The sequence below is a fragment of the Sabethes cyaneus genome, chromosome 1 (assembly GCF_943734655.1).
Source record: "Sabethes cyaneus chromosome 1, idSabCyanKW18_F2, whole genome shotgun sequence".
Taxonomy (NCBI): domain Eukaryota; kingdom Metazoa; phylum Arthropoda; class Insecta; order Diptera; family Culicidae; genus Sabethes; species Sabethes cyaneus.
The window spans coordinates 117,025,611-117,047,588 of NC_071353.1; the positions used below are offsets into that span (position 1 = coordinate 117,025,611).

The 21,978-nt window shown below is 45.4% G+C and overlaps 1 protein-coding gene across 1 annotated transcript in view; it reads left to right on the plus strand.

The window, feature by feature from the left end:
- Positions 1-21,294, plus strand: part of LOC128745308 (homeobox protein B-H1-like) — an 84,328-nt gene extending 63,034 nt beyond the window's left edge. The window contains exons 2-3 of the mRNA XM_053842345.1: positions 599-830; positions 20,700-21,294. Coding sequence (XP_053698320.1) covers positions 599-830; positions 20,700-21,294 — 827 coding nt within the window. The remainder of the gene's footprint in view (positions 1-598; positions 831-20,699) is intronic.
- The last annotated feature ends 684 nt before the right edge of the window (positions 21,295-21,978 follow it).

Here is a 21,978-nt window from a genome sequence, read left to right on the forward strand (position 1 = left end):
GCAGCTGTAGTTCCGTTGTGACAATCGAATTCGCTGACGTAATGCAGCCTAATAGATTTTTAAATGTCACAATGAAAGCCCATAGCAGCGAGTAGCGAGAACAGCGAGCGCGCTTACCTCCTGGCGCGTATCTGTGAGCCTTTTTTCCTCCGGTTATTGTAACCGACTGATTGTTATTATTGTTATAAATATTTAAAAGCATAATTAAGACGAATAGACGGAGAAAGAGTAAGCATCGGCCGTGGGGCGAAAAGTGCACTGTCACTCCCGTTTCTCACATAATTGATATCCCTGTAGCAGACACGTCGAACTAGAACTGGAGAGGTCCTTATGCTACTTTACCGCCTAACCGACCCGCGCTCCCCATCATCCGCCTCCCGTACCGGGGGAAGCAGATCGGTATGATTAATTGTCCACGCTCGGGTTTAAATAGAGCGGCAGGCTGCAGTCCCATTCCAGAACTCGTCAAGTTTATTAAAAATGAATGAACAGTGTCAAAGCTAGTTAAGTGTTTGAATGATTTTCAACTTTCGCTTCAGTTAGAGCGCGTTCGGGATCTAATCGATTTTGTACTGTTCTTGTTTCCGTTTCCATACAGGCCTCAAGGACGAGGATGGCAATAGCATAAAGAGTGGCCTGGGACTGAGCGGCACAGCCGGTTTGAGTAAAAAGCAGCGAAAAGCGCGGACAGCCTTCACCGACCACCAGCTGCAAACGCTGGAGAAGAGCTTCGAGCGGCAGAAGTATCTGAGCGTGCAGGACCGGATGGAGCTGGCCAACAAGCTGGGCCTGAGCGATACCCAGGTGAAGACGTGGTACCAAAACCGAAGGTAGGTTTTTCTAGGTATTTTTGTTTTGGATTTTTTGTAGTAGTTTTAGTGACTTTGAGGTCGCCTTTCATTTTACGCCTCTATTTATTTCACTGAGGACATCAATTGAAGTTGAAATCGATGGTAGATAGGAAATACGAAACTTTCCAAGCAGTCCCCCGATAGATCCGCCTTTGCCCATACCTTTAATATGACCCGATGGAATGCACACTACAGCTTTTTGTTCTTAACTTTCAAAAGTTCAGCGGGGTTGATGTTATTTTTAGCTGCTTTGTTATATTTAGCTTTCGCCGACGGCTGCATCGTGTTTATAATTTCCCAGTACATCGAAATTTTATTTCCAATACATGGCCCCTTCTGACCTTTCGGAGACCAGGTTCCTCTCCTTACCATTGCACATAGCGGGCACGTTAATTGGCGCGGCCCGGTTCTTAATTCGTTATTGATTTTGAAGCAGCATGCGATACAATCGATCGAGACCAATAAAGGCAGATAATGCACGAGCACGGTTTTCCGGATAAACTGACGCGACTGATCGGAGCTATAGTTGGTCGAGGGATGTGCGCATCTCAGAGACAAGGGTTGAGACAAGGTGACGGCACGCCCTGTATGCTGTTCAGCATCGCTCTTGAGGGGGTGAACCGACGAGCGGGCATCGAAACGAAGAACACAATTTTCACCAAGGGCTGTCAACTCCTAGGAGGCTTTGCAGATGACTTTGTTATCATAGTAACGAAATTTACGACAAATAAATGCGTCGAAGACCAAATACATGAAAGGTAAAGACTCGAAGGAAACAAACGCGCGTCTCCCACATACGACAATCGTTGACGGCGACGAACTAGAAGTGGCAGATGAATTCGTGTATTTGGGATCATTGGTAACCACGGACAACAGCATTAGTAAGGAGATTCAGCGGCGCATTCAAGCAGGAAATCGGTCCTGAAATCGGAAATCGGACTTTGTCCTTCGCAAAACGCTATGATTAAGAAGCATACGTCGCCGTACGAAGCTGACAATGTACAAAAATCTTATCAGACCGGTAGTTCTCTATGGATTTAAAGCTGTGACGCTGCTCACGGAATAGCGTGTTCCAGCAGGAAGTGCTGCGGACGATATATGGCGGAGTACAAACTGAAAGCGGAGAGTGGCAGGGGCTTATGAATCACGAGCTACAGGTACTTCTTGGAAAGATTCCCATCGAGAAGCTGGCAAAAGTCGGTAGGTTACGATGGGTCGGACACGTCGTAGGAATGCCGGACGACAGTGCGACGAAAAACCTCTCCTTGCTTTGGCAGTTCACAGTCGTAACCAACGTCTGGACTCTGGATCGAATCTTGTCGTCGGTCATTTGCTGACACTTTATGTCAAACCACTCACTGGAAGTGGCTGCAGCAGATACTTCCCCACTTAATTGGATGGCACTACCAAAAATATTCTATCAAAAAGACTGCCAACTCTGCCAAACGTCGTTAGACAGTAACAACAATGCAATTTGCCGAGTGAAACTTGAGCTAACGTATGCCATTGTGTATATTAGAATATGGACGCAAAAAAGCAAAGCCTTGGGCTCGAAAGACTTTTCTAAGACTTGACCTTTACCGACAGACTTCATAGGCGGCTATTAGAGTACAGGACAGTTATGGGGCTAGTGCAACAATCCAACTAGCTCTATCTAGCAGCAGCGAGATTCGAACATACGACCACTGGCTTGTTAGACCAGCATCGTACCTCAAAACCAACTAAGCGGTAACTAAGAATATGAACGCCTACTTTCTTATGTACTTACTTACTTAGTTGGCCTTACGCCTTATGATAAGGCCTGCATAACGGCATTCCTCCATCTAACACGGTCCATGGCAGCTGGTCTCCAGTTCTGCGGGCTCCCAGTGCTCGCCAGTTCTCGCTTCACCTGATTGTGTCACCTCGCTCGCAGTGCCTCTCTTCGTTTTGTCCCTTCCGGAAAGCCATTTTTGGAAGATAGTTGTCCGGCATTCTAGCAACGAGTCCTGCCAAACGTATTCGTCCAGTTTTAGCCGCTTTCTGACAACTGGGTTCGTCGTAGAAACGCGCGAGTTCGTTGTTGATTCTTCGCCTCCGTACATTGTTCCCTTGCACGCCACCAAAGATAATTCTCAGCACCCGCCTTTTGAAATATCCGAGTGGTCGCAGGCCCCTATCTAGCAGTGTCCATGCTTCATGCCCACGGTGGACAATCTGGCTAATCATCGTTTTGAACAATGTTTACTTTGTACGGAGGCTTAGAGTGTTCGACCGCCGTTCTTTCAGGCGTCCATAGTAGGCACGACTTCCGCTGATATAACGCCTTCTAATCTCATGGATAGATGCATCGACTACCTCAAACACATCCCCTCGATTACCACGGTACTGCCTAAGCGGAACGTGTCGCGTTCGCTCCCGGCCTCCAGCTTATACTTCATACTGGACGTATTTATCTTCAACCCACTCTTCTCTGCTTCGGGGTTAAGTCTGGTGTAAAGATCTTCCACCGCTACAAATGTTCTGCCGACGGCATCCACGTCATCGGAAAAGCGGATGAATTGACTGGATTTATTAACAATCGTGCTCCGCATGTCCTTCGAACGCAATGTTGAAAAGTATGCAGGAAAGCAGGCATGTCTAAACACTGAACCATACTGCGTACCGCACTTGAAAAACTCCACGAAATTTATTTGAGCCGGTACGCTGCGACCGTGCCTAATGAAATAAACACGCTCTGAAAAAGCACCCGCAACCCGCTTCAGTGTAGTCTTTTAGAGAACGGTGTTTTAACACGTCGGAAACACTCGGGATTGCGTGCATTTACTTCGTAAAAGCTTCTTGGATATATGCTGGACGATCAGCGTGAACTCGTCTTTTTGCTAGCGTTAGGTTTTTGTATTCCTTTTTCTATTTCATTTACTCACACGGCCATTTGGAATAAGCATGAAGCTCCTCCATGCGCGTTTTTGTAAGCAAGAAAATACTCGCTTGCGGTGGATCCCGATTTCAGTTAACACTCGAAAAAGTGCTAACCGAGGGCATTGAAAACTGGGACTGAAAATATATCAAAATTAACGCCACCGGTGTAACGCTTCCTACACTTTGTGCTTGTTTGCCTGTACGCGAACGGCGTGCAAAACGAGATTAAATTTGTTGAGTTGTTTTAGTCAACGGTACCGACCGTGTAGCTCTGGTAGATGATACGACCATCTCTATAGGTATGTACCATCATTCCTTGCCAGTATTCCGCCTGCAGTGCTACGATATCGAACTTATGGCTCTTTACTTCTTCAGAAAGCTCGTGAGTACTTCTGAGGAAATTGAGAGATTGACAGTTCCTTGTTTTAAATTTCCAATCTTTAGTCCATTTTCGTTGCCTGGGTCTTTGCTGATTGTTCCGATCTGATTTAGTACTTATGTCCTTCGTTGCTATTCTTTGCTTTAGAAGTTCTGGCTTGCAAGGCCGCGACCATCACCATTGTATCGCCGGAAGGCCAACGTAGCTCGATAGAGCTCTCTATCCCTGTCAGCATACGACCTGGGGGTTGGTTACGTGAGCTTCACCAAGCCCGCTCGTGTCCCAATTGGTACAACTAGGAGGTAGGTATAGAAGTTACTGGATAAGAGGCCGTGAACTACTGTAGGGTCTATTTCATGTCCAGGGCACAAGACACCGATGGTCGCTATGGATGCAATGCATCGGTATGCTCGCACACAACTTTTTCCCTCACTACGTTTACATAAAGCTTGCAATTTGTCGAGGTAGGTGCGTTGCTGCTAATGTTACTTGTTATTTAGACGGGCACGAAGAAGAGACATTTTTGTCAAAACGTTGCAGCAATTACTTTCCCATACAGTATCTATAGCCTGCTGGCCGAATTCTCTCAGAAGCGGGTTTGAATTGTTGATTTCTGTAAAAGTTTCAAACATTAATAATATAGTTCGAACACAGATAAAATTAACAAGTACGTTCGGCGAAGTTGTCCAATCAATTGTTACCGTTAACTACGGCTTTCAACCTGCCTGTCACCGCCCCTCGTCATCGTCGCATGGTAAACTCGTAGAACGAACATTGTTTGTCAAGCCATAACCTCTACGTTGCTTGATAAATGGCGCGCAACCGTTCAATTCTGCAAAACTATTCATTTAGCTAATGAGCGAAAAGCACACCCTTGCAGAACAAACAAGCTAATGAGAAAATCACTACATTAGGCTGTAAAACCGTATCATCGCACAGTCAATAATATGTTGCATACGTACATATGCAGGTATGTATGTAGCCGATAGTTGCCGACCCGGGACCAGCTGGCGGTTGCGAAGCGGTCCAACCGCAAAGCCAACCGTCAATTGGAACGCATCAAACGTTATACGTAGCTATGCAAATTACGTCATTTCGATTTTCGATCAGAATGTTGAATTATTATTTTGCCGAGTTCGGTTTGAGGTCGAACGACAGAGACAGAGAGAGACCAATCGAACTGACAGCATTATACCGCATCGGACAGTTGGGGTTGGGGTTGGGGGCAGTCCAACAGAAACAGACAGACAGTCGGTCAAACACACATACGCACCTGTCATTACTGCTTTGATTTATTGTTTGTGGTTTTGCGATATCAATTTATTTATTGTATTTTTGCTCGGTCTCGGCCACAGTTCGAGAGTCTCGGCAAAAATAACATGATTTAATACCTGATTAAATTACCCGTTGCGCCGCAAATTGAACCGAAGGGATCAGACGGCAAACAGCACAAATTGGCACGCACATCTACACAAGCACATAGGCAGGCAGGCGGACAGCAGCACCAGCAGCTGTCGTGCTACTCTCGCCGGGGGTTCGCATTATTTGGACCGGCAATCAGTTCAGTTTATCGATGGGAAATTTGCTTTTTCCACCGACAATCATAAGTGGCTTGTAACAAATTTGTCCCGATCGTTGTCCGGCCGGTCAGGGTAGGAATAAAAAACAAAGACCAACACTCCTCCGGTGGTACAAACAGGGGTGAATAGGGAAAACATAAAAATTCTTACGACTGTAACCGCATAAAAACCGCAGCGGGCCTATTAAGATAACAGTCGTTCTATCGTGCCCTGCCAGGGCTCCATAACTAACGGGCTTTCGCCTCCCCTTCACGGTGGTTTTTTTCGTTTCGGAAAGGACTCGATGCTTGGTTTTTAGTTTGAATAGGTAAACTGGCTGTATCCCTTCCGGAGAGCGCCTTTAAGTGGAAGCAATATCGCTTTGTTTAAAACCAGATTTAATCGCCCCACAGTACTTCAGGTGCGATAGTTATTTATTAGGTGCCCTGGTTGTAACATATCCGACACTGCTTGGGCTCTCCTATCTTGTGCATATACATATGTATGCTTAAATGCCTGCGAAAGCGAAGGATTACGGTTCCGGAGGAGGTTTGGAGCTTTCTCGCCTCGCAGCGCCAGCGCTGCTGTTCCGAACAAAGAAGGAAAATAGCGTTTAACTATTGCATGCCAATCGGTGCTTGTTGATAAAGGTAGAAATTAACGCGTTTTGTCGTATGCAAATTTTCGTTAAACGACGGCAGTCTGGTGCAAAAAATAGCCGAGGGTTTCCAGTCAGAACGAAACGAAGAATAAACCCGCGTTCTCGTTCTCCGGTGAAACTTTTGACATACATTGATCACATAACGTCAATTGAGGACAATCAGTCGCGTTTTCATATTATACATGTGAGCGCACTTATGATCGACACCGGAAAATCGGATTTCGACCGGCGGCGTAATTGAGCCACTTTGCGAGCCAGCGAGTGAGCGCGCGCGGATATGATTTACGAGCCGCGCCACCATGCCGCGTCACCGTCGTCGTCGTCGTCGTCGGTTTTAATAGTGATGTTTAATAGACGCCACACAATTAACGACGGAATGATTGCCGGGCCATCAAATTACCATCTAAATAGAGAGCTAACAAATTAATTTCGGTAATTTCTGTCACTAACGCCGTTCGGCGGAATAGATTGATTTGCTTTTCCGGATTGCGGTCGCAACGCAAGGAAAAGACCGTAAAAAACACATAACCCTAAATCCTTCGTTTGACGGGGGGAAAAAACGATGCGGGCAATAAATTGTTAATGCGTACGTGCTTTGGTACTAATTTGAATTTGATTTATTAGGATGTTTTTTTTCCGCGCGCTCTCTTGAATCCTTGCTTGTGTAGTATTGTGTGGTTCGTCAAAACTCTAGTGCCCATTGTTGCTACGAGCGGGCTGCCCGTGGTTGGTGACACAGACCACGAGTGACAATTGGTTGCTCCTGCAAAAGAATCCACTCCGGCTTTTTACGGCCGTGTTAATAGCCGTAAAAAATTCGAGAGCGTCCCTCGGAACCGAGTGCGCCCTGGAATTAACACCGAACCAAACAAATTTATTCATACATAAACGTAATATATTTGCATACGAACTATAAATTACGTCTAAGTGAATTGCGCGAATTTTTCTCCTCTTCCAAATGGTTGGATGATTTATCAAAGTGGATCTGCTGCTCGGGCCGAATACGGTAATTGGCCGCAAAGCTTTGTTGTATAAATTTCTTTCTGCAGACAACCTCTAGAGTATGATTAATTAACGCCACAGCTCTGAACCCATACACCACACACTCACACCCAGCTCGGCAAGTTGGCAACAAATCTCATTTGTCATCCCACCTTGAAAGGACACTGTGCATCATCCCCGTAACAAGAGATCGTGCTGAGCAACTTTTACACAGTTCGAACTTGTTCGGCAAACAGTCCAGTGCAAGTGAGAAATTATTGTCGGCGTCGCACCTTTTCATGGTTGATCATAATTGGATTTGGAAGGCTCAACTTAGTTCAGCTTCGCAGCAGTCAGTGATGCATCTCATCCCGTTCATTAAAGGATCACCGAAAGCAAAAAAAAAAAACACTTTCCGGCTGGCGCCAATCCCGTTCAGTTCAGTTCAGTGCAGTTGGCGCAGGTCTAAATCCTGTGGCGCCGGAAACTGAGTCAGCATTAAAGCCCATCGACAGTCAGTCACTTTTTTTCCACTGTTTCATCTTCTAATTATTACCCACACTCTGACTGACCCGAACTGACTCGAATTGCTGCCACAGCCGCCGCCAGGAGGTTAATGCTGATGCTGGCGGGGGTGGGCGGAAATTTGTTTTAGAGAAGCCTAATTGAAAGTGTCTGACGATATGTGTATCGATGGTTGTAATTTGGTTGTTTTTTGTTTCATCTTGCTCTTGGTGGATCAAACCAACGAACCGACGACGTGTCGGATGGGAGTTGTGAGGCTTTGGCGGAAACCGCCGCCGACACAATCATTAAACGGTACTTCAGTTTTAATGCTTTCTTTGTTTGGTTATGGAACTTTTGTGCATCTAAAAAGTGGCAAAGTTATTTTCAAGCATTTCCAGCTTAGCTCTTTTTATGCTCAAATTTGGTATGTTTATACGAAATCACATGCGAGCTTTTGCCGAATATATAGTTCAGCATGAAGTCAGCAGAGTTTGACAATTAGGTTGGCAGACAGAGCCTTCTATCTCCAAAGCCAGTTCGACGGTGTTCTCTGTCACACTGCGACGAAGTACACGTCACGCTTGTGTAGAGAAGCCTTCGTTCTGATTTTGGAGCAGACGAAGGAATCTCTCGCTGGAAGTATCAACGCTGCTCTGAAAATACACCTAGGAACGCTAGGGGCCTCGTAAGGTCCTTCATGGTGTATGTTGGTAACAGCGCTTCATCCCACGGCTTGAGGGTCGGTACCGTAATCTCCAAGCATTGGTACAAACGAGGAGCAAGTAGCTGTTATTAAGCTGGTAGCTCCTAAACTTTGGCCGTATGGCTGGAGAATCCTGTTCCGCAATGTAGTTCAGGATTTCGTTTCGAATAGCCCTTAGCTGATCCGCGGTAAGTATAGTGGATAGGTGGATCACTTGACGTGATTGCGTCTATGCTCCGTTTTGGTGAACTCAGGACCAGCGAGTCGCTGTTGAAGTTGAAGATTTCCTCCAGCTCTTCTTCCTTAGGTTGATTAGTTGCACGCGGTTCCGTAGAACTTCCTCTGACTCCATTGGTTCCGGCATTGTAAGACGGCCGGTGTCTAAAAATTTTGAATTTTTCGTATTTAGGTTCATAAAAAGTGCTACGAGTTGAGTGGAAGAAAAGTCCGCTGCATCAGAGCCCCTCATGGTAATGGCTGTGGAGGATAGCCTGGTACTCCACAGGCTCCGTTCGCGGCTAAGTATTTATAGGAACCTCTCATCATTCATCCCTCGGCACGGGTCGCATGACACCTTGGATTAGGGGTTTATCCATTCAGGTGTTTAAGTAATAGTAATAGCGGTTGCGAAAATGTCCGACTATTCGCAAAATCAGCACGCTATGAATAAGAGCTATTAGTTCAAATTCATTCGAACATGCTTCTGCAGTGATCCGTCATTTGCGGGCGGAGAGTTTACACTCATTCGCGTGAGTGTCTCCTTCCTGTCCGCATATGATCTTAGTGTCCACCGGTGACCGGTAAGCCGATTTCCACTACATAAAATACTTTTACACACTTTTTGTCGATGTTCTCTGTGTTACAACCACAGTGAACAGACTACCAGGTAATTGACAAAAAGTGTGTAAAAGGTTTTTATGTAATCTACGAGTAATCCTTCAATAGAGCACCCTTCGACCACTAAGTGGCAAACTAAATCTTGATGTCGCTGCCATCGCTGCTATGTAACTCCAGCACAAAGAAATAATGATAAAGGTACATGGTTATTTTTTGATGCGTTTGGCAAACTATTTCTGGAGGGCGCTACCGACAGATTTTACACACAAAAAATCGATTAATCGGTTAATCTGTTCTCTGTGTTACAACGCTGCAGCTTACCGATATTACTAATTGTGTTTACATTCGGCAAGCACCGCTTTATGCGGCCACGTTACGAAAAATCAAAATTGGTTTTGTCAACTGTAGAATTTAATATTCTCGTTCAGTGGCTGTCAGTCTATTGATGGTAGAACAGATTGTTTCGTAAAATTATTGCTGTTCTTGCAGCTTTTGATTTTTCTCGTTTTAATTGGCTGTCAGTTGATAATAGAATAGATTTTGTAATCTTTCCAACGTTTCAACTGTGTATTTCAGTCTTCTTCAGGGATTGCTACAATGTGTTACATGTTAGGTTTGTCGGAAAATGTTTTTTTAAATTATACGTATAATACTGTCTGCTCTTTGTCAAGTATCTCTGTCTCGTAGAAATTACAAACATTTTACGACAGACCTAACACATTGTAGCAATCCCTGAAGACTGAAATACACAGTTGAAATGTTGGAAAGATTACAAAATCTATTCTATTATCAACTGACAGCCAATTAAAACGAGAAAAATCAAAAGCTGCAAGAACAGCAATAATTTTACGAAACAATCTGTTCTACCATCAACATGAAATTATCACAATTCAGAGGGAGCTTCTTCTCTCTTTTATAAAATCGACACCAACTTTTCAAAAGCACCAATCTGCAAAATGTAACCAAACAGAGTGAGGGATTCTTTCCCTATGCTAGTCCAGCAGAAAATAACCGTCACTCGGTTTGTTTACGTTTTGCAGATTGGCCCTTTTGAAAAGTTGGTGCCGAAATATTTACACAGAGAAACCAGTTCTCGCCTGAAAGGAAAGCCCAAGGAACAATTTCAGGCTGATAAAACGCTTTTATAGCTGATTTTATTCAACCTGCGGCTGAACCACTGACGAACTGACATGACACATAGAAGAAAATCCTTTAGAAACCATCGTCCTACACATTTTGCTTGCACGCTAGCACCTTCTGTTAGGCATGTTGCGGAGTAGCTTGCATTTGCAGGGTTTTATGCGGTAGGGTTTTTACATTTGTATGGTTTTATACGGAAATCTCGAAGCAACACTAGCGCGCCGCGGTGTGACCATGTTGCGAAACATGCTGTTTTGAAAAATGAGTGGTTTTTGATTGGACGATGGAATTAACGCGAGTGTCTCGTCTGTTTGCCTGTGGCTGAACTTTGGTTTAGTTTTAGAAACAAAAACCTTCCCAAGTAATAATTTCAGGCCGATAAAACGCTTTTATAGCTGATTTTATTCAACCTCCTAAACATCTAAATCTGGTGATTTTATCAAGCTTCGGGCTTGTTAATGGCTGCTTTCGAAGCTGCAATGAAGCTTAATAGAGGCTTTTCCGCGCTTTTAAATCGCCAGTTTGCGTAATGCTGTCAATTCTATTTTTAGAACGAGAAATAGCTTTGCTATGCTTTTCAAGTCGCTTAACCAACGTCTCATTAACCTTTATGCAATGTATTTTTAAATTGAGTATATGCTTATCGACTATGAAACTATATTTTTTGGGATGGTTTTTCGGCTTTGCAGTCGTTTTATAGCAGTTAAAACAACGTTTTGCTTCTAATACTCCGACGTTTCGGTGACTTTACTTGACCTTTATCAAGAAAAAGAGGCTTTAATCCATTTAAGTAATAGCGAATTTGGTTATTTAATCCGGGTTGCAACTGTATGAATTTTATCTGTCAGATAGCAGCAAATGAACACAAAAAATTCATCCGGTTCTAATCCGGATTGAATAACCAAATTCGCTATAAGCTAATTAAAAATGTATGTCTTTTTTCGGGAATTGAACCCGCCATCTTCTGGCCCATAAGCACCCACCGTCTGATCCGCCCCATCTGCACCTGCAGAGCAGACAATGGGAATATCTTTACACCTTGAGCAGTCGATAATGTCGATAACTGATATAAGCTGCTGCTGTCATCCGAGTTGAGAAATTCAATAATCTTCCGGTATGTGTGCTGTGAGCCGTATGGAAACTTTATATCGTTTGTAAAGCCACTTTAACACTCTTACGCAGCTTTAAAGCAGTTTGAAAGCTGTGGGCCTAATGAAAGCTTTTGGTGGTTTATTAGGCCACTTTAACACTTTTAAGCAGCCACAAAACGGTTTGATGTTTATGGCTGTTTAGAAGCGAATTGTTTAGCAGAAAAATCCGTTATTAAGCTTGTTTATCAGTTTTCGAGAGAGATCTGGTTTGAAGAACGTAAAGTAACTTAACCATCGATTATTCAAACACCATTTAAGTGCTTTCTTTATGCAACTTTGATCGCCTTAAACCAACCCGTAAACAGCAATTGCTCTTGCAATTCAGCTACCGTTGTTACTTGAGAGGTAGCAGTACCGAGAACCCCCGCTGGTATGACCTTCTTTAATCTGAATATTTTTAGTCTGAAGCTATCTTCTTATTTCGTATCCTCTACAATCCAGATGTTGAAAATTCGCGCACATTTGATACGTTTTGAATGTTTTTAAGATACTACGCAGGGTGCTAGTGTGCAAGCAAAATGTACAGGACAATGGTTTTTAAAGAATTTTCTTCTATGTGTCTTGTCAGTTCGTCAGCAAGAAATGGTTTTGTAGGTTCCCCTTTCATTTGTAGTAATTTTGTTCAAATCAAATCAATCATTTCAAAACCTATGAGCAGCGCCGGCACTACCCTTAAGGAAAACAAGCAGCGGCTTGCAGCGTCACTTTGAGTCACATACGCACACATACACAATTTTTCGAAACACACACGGACTCTAAAACCTTAAGACTCACAGAAGCTGATACTGTTACCTAAACCAGGAAAACTAACGGGAGATCCGGCTTCGCATAGGCCAATATATTTTCTGGACACACTCGGTAAACTCCTAGGAAGAGCAATCCTTAACAGATTGACAAGATATACGTAGAGCGAGTAAGGACTGTCGAACAAACAATTCGGTTTCCGGAAAGGAAAGTCCACAGTGGATGCAATTCGGAGGGTATTTGAGAGGACCGAGAAACCGTCGATGCAGAAGCGGCGGGGAAATCGTTACCGAAGAGGTTCCGGACTACCTATCCAGAATTGTTAGAAGCTATTTCGAAAAATCGAGTGCTGGCCTACGCTATGTCAGATGGACAAAATCCATCAGAATAACGGTGGGAGTTCCTCAAGGTTCCATTCTTGGTCCAACGCTTTTGAATGGAATGCACAATGGCGTATTGACATTGAAGCTGCCGAAAGGTGTCGAGATTGTTGGCTTTGCAGGCGATATAGTGCCTAGAGATGGAAGTGCTACCACCCAAGGTCATACACATGAAAACAAACTGGATGCATAGAGTGAAACTCCAGCTAGCACACCAAAAGAAAGAAGTACTTATGGTTAGTAACTGTAAAGCGGTGCACGATTGTTGAAATACCTGGGAGTAATGTTTGATGATCGGCTGAGTTTCAATGGCCACGTTGAGTGCGCCTGTGACAAGGCGGTGAAAGTCACAAACGCCTTAACTAGCATAATGCCGAACAACTCTGGGCCAAGAAGTAGTAGAAGACGTGCCAGTGGATCTTCGTCGATACGAAGGTATGGCCGTCTCGCTTCGATTGCAGCACCAAAAACTATGCGAAATCAAGCAAAGCTTGACAGTACATTCAGACTCATGGCTATGGGGGTCACGAGTGCGTATAGGACTATCTCGTCAGAGGCAGTATGCGTCATCGCCGGGATGATTCTTTTCGGTATAACTTTGGAGGAGGATAGCGAGTGCTACAGGCGAAAAGAAACCAGAGTCGTTAGGAAACTGCTGCGGCTGACCTCAATGGTTAAGTGGCAACAAATGTGCGCAATGTTCACAAAGAAAAATATTTTACCTTGTACAAAACAATTTCATGGCTGCTAAAGTGATGATCTCCTGATGTATGTTAGCGAATTTTCCCATCTTCGAAGTTTCACTTCTAACTAACTTCCGGCATGATTGCTTCAAATCATCGTCGTATCGTAGCTACATTGAGCTCAATCGATGTCGTACCCCTCGAAATGAATTGCTTTATTCAATAACGTTGGTCCGTTCCCACTTTGATCTCACTGCATTAGTTAGTTCTAATCCCCGGCACTTTTCTCGCTCTCAGCAATAAACGAATAAACTTAATTTAATCAGTTCACACCCGGAGAAGGTGATAATTGCTAATTACATTAAAACTCGAACAGCTCTCGAGCCGCAAACGGTAAATCTCCTGCACGCTGGGAAAACCGCCCGAAAATACGATTTAAAACCGCTTTATACTTCAGTTGTCACCCTCTCTCCCCGGTAGTGCGGGGTTCGTCGATGGTGGGTGACCCACCCGCTAGGGAAACGGCAGCTGAAGACGAAGAAGAACTAGCTAAATTGGATTACTCTGCCTAAATATGTTGCCCCTTCGACGGTCGTTTCTCTTGCTCTGGCTAGGCTGTCGAAAACACGGAAGGAGTCAGCCCGAAAGCAGATCCGAAAACTTTGAAGTTTCCACCTCGTCGCTTTGCCTCGTTCTCGTTCTCCTGCTGCGGCTGGTCACTATAACCGAGGAACTTCAATTTGTGCTCGCGTTCGTTCCCTTTAATTTTCTACCGTCAGATCATCATCACCGTCGTCATCGTCGTCGTCGTCGTCGTAGACGACCGACCGGCTCTTCTCTATCCCATCCTTCTCTACTATAGCATTAGTATAGTAAATTATCGACAGTAATTTACATCTATTTGATTTTGTGGTTCCCTTCTTTGGACGGGCGAATGGTTCATTGATAGTTTTTTTTCGGTTTCATTCTCCGGCACACACAAACCCCCTGCTTATAACAAAGCATGTTATAATCTTGTTTATTCAATTTGATTCATTTAATGGCACATTGCCACACTCCGCCGAGCGAGAGCGAGAATTTGTGAATGAATCTCAGGACTGGAAATGTGAGATCGGGTTCGGGGATATCCGGCGACACGCATGAACGGTCGGATCTAGTTCCTCCCGCTTCGCCTTTCGTAGGTATAATGTAATCAATTAGGCTTCGGACTCCGGTTCTCCTTCGATAATTGTACGTACATAGCCGAAGTATTTGTTTTCTTGTGACTTCCACCGGAGGGACAGAGGAAGTCACTTACCCAGACTCCACAGTGCAGTGGAAAAGTCTCGATCGGATGAATTTCACGGGCGATATTCGATCATTCATGGGAATTGAGCCCGGCTAGAAGAGGTAATGAGATCCGCGGTATTTGACAAGCGCTACCTACCTGGGTTGGTGTTGAGTAACGTGGCGCACGTTCCGGTCCATTGGCCAGAGCGCGGGTATCACAACACGGGGCTCGTTACGGCTCGATCCGATGGACAAATAACACTTGCTGCTGCAATGGATATGATCTTATACAAACAGATCGGTTAGACATATACGGTGGCATTCCGATCCGGATTTTGAGGTCCGGTGTTAGCATTCCGTGTTCGCTTAACGATTGATTTATATGGGAATGTAAACCCCAGCGTCACTTGAGATCGCTGTAACGAGTTTCTACGAGTGAGGAACCATCGATTTGCTTGAGATCATGGGAATAATTGTACCGTTAGGTAACGATGATTTTCCCGCGGGAACGCTTTAACCATTTTTGTTCGAGGACAATTAGAGAAACGATCCTACTAACTTCAGCAGCATTACCCAGTCAAGTTTCGAACATTCGAAGATTGGCTTGTTAGATCAGCATAGTTCCTCGAAGCTAATTGGGTGGTCGACCAAGTGGAGTAAGTGGATCTCCAAAATAAAATACAAAAAAAAAACAAACAATTAGAATTGCGCAACGATCTGTACAATTATAGAGTTTCAAACATATCGGTTAGCGTAGGGGGGCGAAAACAATAATTACATTTGTTTGACATTCAAATTAGCACAACGCTTTCTATGTGTGCTGCGTGGTTCCACAATCACCAGCAACCGACGATGATGGTCTGACCGTCAACGACTGCTGCAAATTATAGCTCTCTTCCACTGACTGTTGTTGCCAGCCACAGCCGCAGATCGGAAGTCAGCGGAAAAGCCACTAGCACTAATGGTATTCTTTTATTGTGTTGATTTCTTTTGTTAGACAGAACCGAACCGAAGCCCGATCATTCGCCCCGCGCGCTGCTGCTGCTGCTGGCTGGCGACACGTTCGAGTTCGTTCCGGCAGTATTAGCTCGGTAGCACACGTACAGTAGTAGTGACACACACACGCGCATTCTGTCATAAAACCTCGTGAAAGACCCCGTTGGAGGGTCGATTATGAAGGTTCTTTTTTACAGTTACCAGCTGGGCTATCGAAATCACGTCGTCGTTAACAAGCTGGCAACGTATTTATTAATTGATATAGACTTGAGCTGCCTTCCTTGTGGTGCCGTGTATGGCGTAATCGGCGGCTAGCAGTTTAATTTGATTTTTATTACGCGATATGCTCCGGTTGTGTTCTGTTTTCAGCTTCGCCGTCCTGTGGGCGCAGGGAAAGGGTGTGTATGATAAATTAATCACTTTCTTCGTGAGCAAAGACACGCGGGCTTCGAACTTTTCAGCTACCGTCCGAGATGGAATGAATCCAAGGGTAGGTAAAAGGGATCGAAACGGAAAGGTGACAGCATTTCCTTGACTTTTCGACTGTCGTTCCCCCACACACAAGCAGAACGGCAGGCAGCTTAGTTGCTTGGATTGGGAACAACAGGGTGACAGGGTGATTAATGGAAGTTTTGATCCTTTCAAGTTGTTCCGTCTCAGAAGTGCACTTTTTCTGTTTTTATTTTGCTCTGTTAAACAGAAAACCGATTAAAATTTAACTGCTTTTTTTCGCTGACTGACGAGAAAGGTCCGTCGAGTCGATTCGATTCCAAAGTCCGAAAGATTAATTAAAAAGTTATGATTATGGCAAAACTGTCGACGAAAGAAGGGTGACAAATCGACACAAAGAGACGTTCGCTAACTAGTTTCCTTTTCTTTCGGAGCCTGAGGAGGGCGAAAAAAACTCGAAGAAAAATGAAGAAAATAACAGCATCTTAATTCGCATTTTTTTTGTGTGCGCAAGGTAGCAGGAAAATTGAAGCACTTTTAAGCGATTTCCCTCGAGGGGAAGAGTTTTGTTGTGCAAAATATGTAAAAAAAAATGCAAGCTGAAAGAACCGGTAATTGACACCATCTGGTACACCCTCGAGCCTCCTTTTCTAGCGGCGGACAATGCGGTAATAGCGAGGGTGGCAAATAATGGCAGTTGCTCTTGTTGTCGTCGCCGTCGTCACCCGCTTGGTCCGCGCCGCGCCTTAGCTTGGCTAACTGACTGACTGGCTGGAATGGTTCTTTGCGCGCCTCTGCGAAGGCGGGAACAAGCAAATTTTTATTTATTATGTTCGGCGGGGAGAGCCGTTTATGACAAAAACCAGTTGGGTTCGCTGTCGTTAACGAGTCAGAGAATCAATGAACTGGAAACGAGCACCTAACCTAGTGAGTAGTGAGTGAGCAAGCCGAGTGCGCTCAGCGCAGCGAAAGAGGTGGGGGCGTTTGTGTTTATTCGCCAGAGACACGTTTGACATAAAACAACACTAGTCGGAGTGGGACAACCAGCGTAGTCATAGAATTGAAAATGGCTGTCTGGGTTCGATATTGATTTGTGGCTGCGCTGACGCTGACCGACAAAGCGCTTCTACAAAATGATTTTACGGTCGTCACTAATGGCGGCGGAGGAGAGCTGCGTGATTGAGCGAGACGCGAACGCGAGGCAGCAATACAAAATTACAAGTGTCTTAATCTTTAATCTCGCGCGACCACTACTTTGTAGTAACGCTTTGTAGATGGAGATGGCAGTGGCGGCAGTGGAGGCGGCGGCGGGCCGTGTTTCTTTGAATAATGCTTGATTAAATTTATCACTCACGTGTGCGCGGAGTCATGGCAGTCCCGCGAACGGGGCTCGACGACGAGGGTGAAGGCTGCGGTTGCGATTTACATGAAAATAATATCATTACCGAGCACGATGTATACAGCTTGTACGCGAGATGCATTCCATCAATAGCTACAGTGCACATTGGGAGCAAAGACGGGGCGAGAAAAATGCAGACAGACATAACCTGAAAACATTAAATAATGAGTAATGAATATTTCAATTATTCATGGGTTGTTATGTGTGTGTAGAACGCTTGTAGGCTGCTGGAAGCGAGCAAAACGGAGCTGGGAGGGAGGCTTAACACGAGTGCAATTTGCGGGAGCTCGGCGATTTTTCATCAACAAAACTAATTTTGTGTTTCATTGTTGTATTCTAAATGGCGAAGTTCTTCGTCCGACCTAGTGGACTGTAATTGCGTTTACGCGTGATAGGTCTTACTGGCCGGCAGACAGGAAGATTTTCTCCTGCCCTGTCGTGCGGATAGCAGGAAGAAGAGAGTAGGAAAAACGCCGGAAGGTGGGTGCGAGAACCAGTTCAGGCCAATTAAACGTGCGAAGCTGGCTTTTGTGCATATTCGTTGCATTGTGTGCAGCACGATTCGTTGCCGGGATGTAAATGAAGCCTTGCGCCAGCGCTGGAAACGTTTATGTTCTAAATGCTTCGTGCGCCTCCTCGCCGGTCCGTCCGTCCGTTGGTGCTCGGTCGTACTTGCTTCCCGGAATCAATTGCGTGATTGTCGGGTGGAAAAGAGATCATTTTGCCTTCCTGGCTCCGATGACCATTCCCCAGCTCGTCCCCGACGGGCGGGGGGAAGAGCAGTTAAATTGCTTGTGCAGTGCAGTGCAGTGCTGGCCGCGTATCAGGGAACCGTAAAACGGGTTTTAGATTTGTGCTAACAGGCATTTTCGCTGAGTACTCGATTACAGGGCCTTTCTCGCTCGTCCATAAGGTTCGCCTCCATTTGTAAATCGTGCCGTTTGAGGTCTTTTTCACGTCGTTTCTTCTGCTGCTCCTAATTGTTCGGCGCTGCGCTGCTGCCGCCTGTTTAGCTGATGACGACGACGATGATAATGGTGAGGACGACGACGAATACGACGATGGTGGTTTAGTGGGAACTAGAATGTGTGGGATCTTCTATGGAAATTACCTGCAAATGACGATGAATTTGCCTAACTAGGTTAATATGATTGTTGGTAGTGACCAGGAATGGCCACCAAACTTGATACGCCAAAGGTTTACCTCTGCTGCACTGTCCCCCTGTAGATTCCGGTCGAGATTCTGGTGCAAATTTCGTCCTTTACTCTCCTCAAACTATGTTCGATACACTTCGAACGCCTACGCTTCCGAATCTGTTTCTTTCGGGAGCTGGTAATATCGACGATAGAGTTCCGAATTGACGATCCAAGTGTGAGGCCATAAACCTCGATTGATGTGTCGCAGGCAACCGCTATCGAAGACCTGCAGTGTTCTCTTTGTCTCCGGCGACACGCATCACTTCTTGCAGATGTACAATAGAACGGAGAACGGACTTCGCGTAGGAATTAAAAATTTGTGTTTTAATCAGTAAGGGGATTTAAGCGCCAAGGGCTTTCCTGGTCTTTCTGATCCGTGTCTCAATATCAGTCTTGGTACCAACGTCTGACTGCTAAGATATTGAAAGCCTTCCACTTTCTCATCGCTGTCCCTTTATTGGGAACTTCTATCAAGACACTTTGCATTCAATCCACGTGTCGCAGTTTCCTGGATGTCATTGAAGACATGATGCTAAATGGTTTATCTGCGCTAATAATACTGGGTCAGCACTTAGTCAGGCTTCAGTTCTCTTGGTTTTCATACGTTTGATTGCTGCCTCAATTTCAGCTAATGGCGTAAAGAAGCTGTCGGGAATTTCAACAACATAGTTTCCAGGACCGTGCTCAAAAATAGTTCTATTCGAAAGCCCAATACGTCATCGTGCTTCCCGTCATACTCGTAAACTTCACTAATAGACATCATGTTGTCGTTGATGATAATGATGATGATTAGTACAGCAACGACGACAATCATTCAGTTGGAACTGGATTGTTGTCAATTGGCGATGCCAGCATTGCTGATATTGCTCAGGGTTTTGTGTGAGAATCAAGAGAAAGAAGTATTTTTGCTTTTGTCAACACTCACGCGTTCAAACTTCGCCCTGAGATTTTCTGTAAGTGCGAGCAGCCTAGGAAATCTCTTTTACTGCTAGCATCGCCGATGAACTACTGCAATTGGCTGAAAATGGCGATGAATTTTATGACCGTATTAAGCAAACCATTAGTAAGAAGCCTAAACTAGTTTAATTTCATTATTAGCGAGGTGACCAATAGCTAAATTCATGACTCACTCCTAACAACACTCCAGACCAGAGACGAAAGCGACGAAAGTTACGATAAAATTCGCTCCAACAAAGCTTTTCTTTTTCAACAAACACCACAAAAGCCCGGAACTGTCAAATTAGTACTGCCCTAGTGTTTCAGTACAGCGCGAATGAATCAGAAAGCCGCTGCGCTGCTGCGCTGGCTGGCTTGGTGGTTTCGCTAGCGTCGAGGGGACAATAATTCATACAACAGCAGTAACAATTAAGTGGAAATTGTTTGAAATAATTACCTCCCTGCTCTGCCGGGCGCGGTGCACAAAGTTATTCACACCCCGCTGCTGCTGGGCTGCAGAGTCTATTCCCTGCGTGGAGCCCCCGTGGCTGTGCGGTGCATTTTTACACACACGCAACCGGTGCATCCAACCGTGCTGCTGCTGCCGAGCTGCCATCAGCACTGCCGGTACAGCATACGGCAGTTGATTTTGATGTTATAAGTTATGAACTGTGCATAATAATAAAACAACACCAACAATCGGCCGGCGAAAGAAACAGAAACCAGAAACATGCATATGCCATTTAAATGCTTTATCAGGGAATATAGATCAGCCCAGTTTACGAACAAAACTGGGAAAAGTGAGCATTTGATGGTTATTGCTCACCCTGCGGAAAGTTACCGTCTGGAAAATGCGAAAAATAACTATAAACGATTATTTCTACGTAACGCACCCTTTTTCTTTAGCTCAATAAATTTCGTCATAACTCAAACCAAATTGTACTCAAACGACGTCCTTTCTCTACCTCATTTTCAGAACCAAATGGAAGCGACAAACGGCAGTGGGGCTGGAGCTGCTGGCGGAAGCTGGCAACTACGCTGCCTTCCAGCGATTGTACGGAGGACCGCCCTATATCGGCGGCTGGCCTTACCCAACGCAGGCTGGACCTCCGGGAGCACCGCAGAGTGCCGTGGATGCCTACTACCGACATGCGGCCGCTGCAGCAGCGCTGCAAAAACCACTACCGTACAGAATCTACCCCGGAGTGCCCGGTCTCGGGACACTAAACACCATTCCAGGCCCGAGCGCACCGTTCCCGCACCTTTCGGCGTCGACGTCGCTGTCGACGCTTAGCAGTTACTATCAAGCCAGCAGTCAACAGGTTGCAGCAGCGGCAGTCGCGGCCGCCAACAGTGCGGGACACCCCGGAAGCAACTGCAGCCCGGGTGCAACCGGTAGCAATGGAAGCGCGAATAACGGTGGCAGCGGCAACAACAACCACGGAAGCACCAGCAGCCTCAGTAGTCATCCTCGGCGATCGCCCAGCCCAACGCTCAATCCGGGCAGTCCGCCGGGCCGATCCGAGAGCAATCCTCCCAGCGACGACGAAGACGAAAACATACAGGTTTGAGTTTGCTCTGCCTAGTAAACCCAAAGCTGCAAAGCTGTGTGATTGAAGCCGCCGCCGCCGTGACAACCGAACACTCATATACGTATAATGAACAGCTGAGAATGAAAATAGTGATTATTATTTTTAATAGCATTTATTTAAAGCAGATTTTATTTTTTAAACAAACCATTAGCGAAAAGAGGCGACCGTCGGAGGACAAACCGAGTGAAGCGTGCAGCTCTTTGTGTGCAAAATTCAGCGCCTTCTGCGCCACGAAATGTCACACACAAGGTCTCGAAAATATGTAGGTCCGAAAGCACAACGCACAAAGAGAGCGCAAGCACCATTCTCTGGCCGACCGTTTATAACTGTTTTGTATTATTTAATTAATTAGTGGTCAGCCGGCGGCGAAGAAGTGACGCTTCGTTGAACACTTCACTTTGCGGCGCTGCTGCGCATGAGTGCAGCGGCGTTATCGAGTTCGCCGGGTCCTTAGGATTTACCCTACATACGGCGGGCGTTCTAAAGCCCATTCTGACCTCGGGTTCATAGGAAGAACCGATTTGGTTTTCGTCGACATTAAACGGCTGAACAGGATCGGTGCTTAACCCACTCGAGTTCCCACGAAACGGACGTCCTCTGTTGTGTACATATAGAATAGTAATACAGAAGCTGAATATTTGATATGAATTCTCCCAGCAGCTG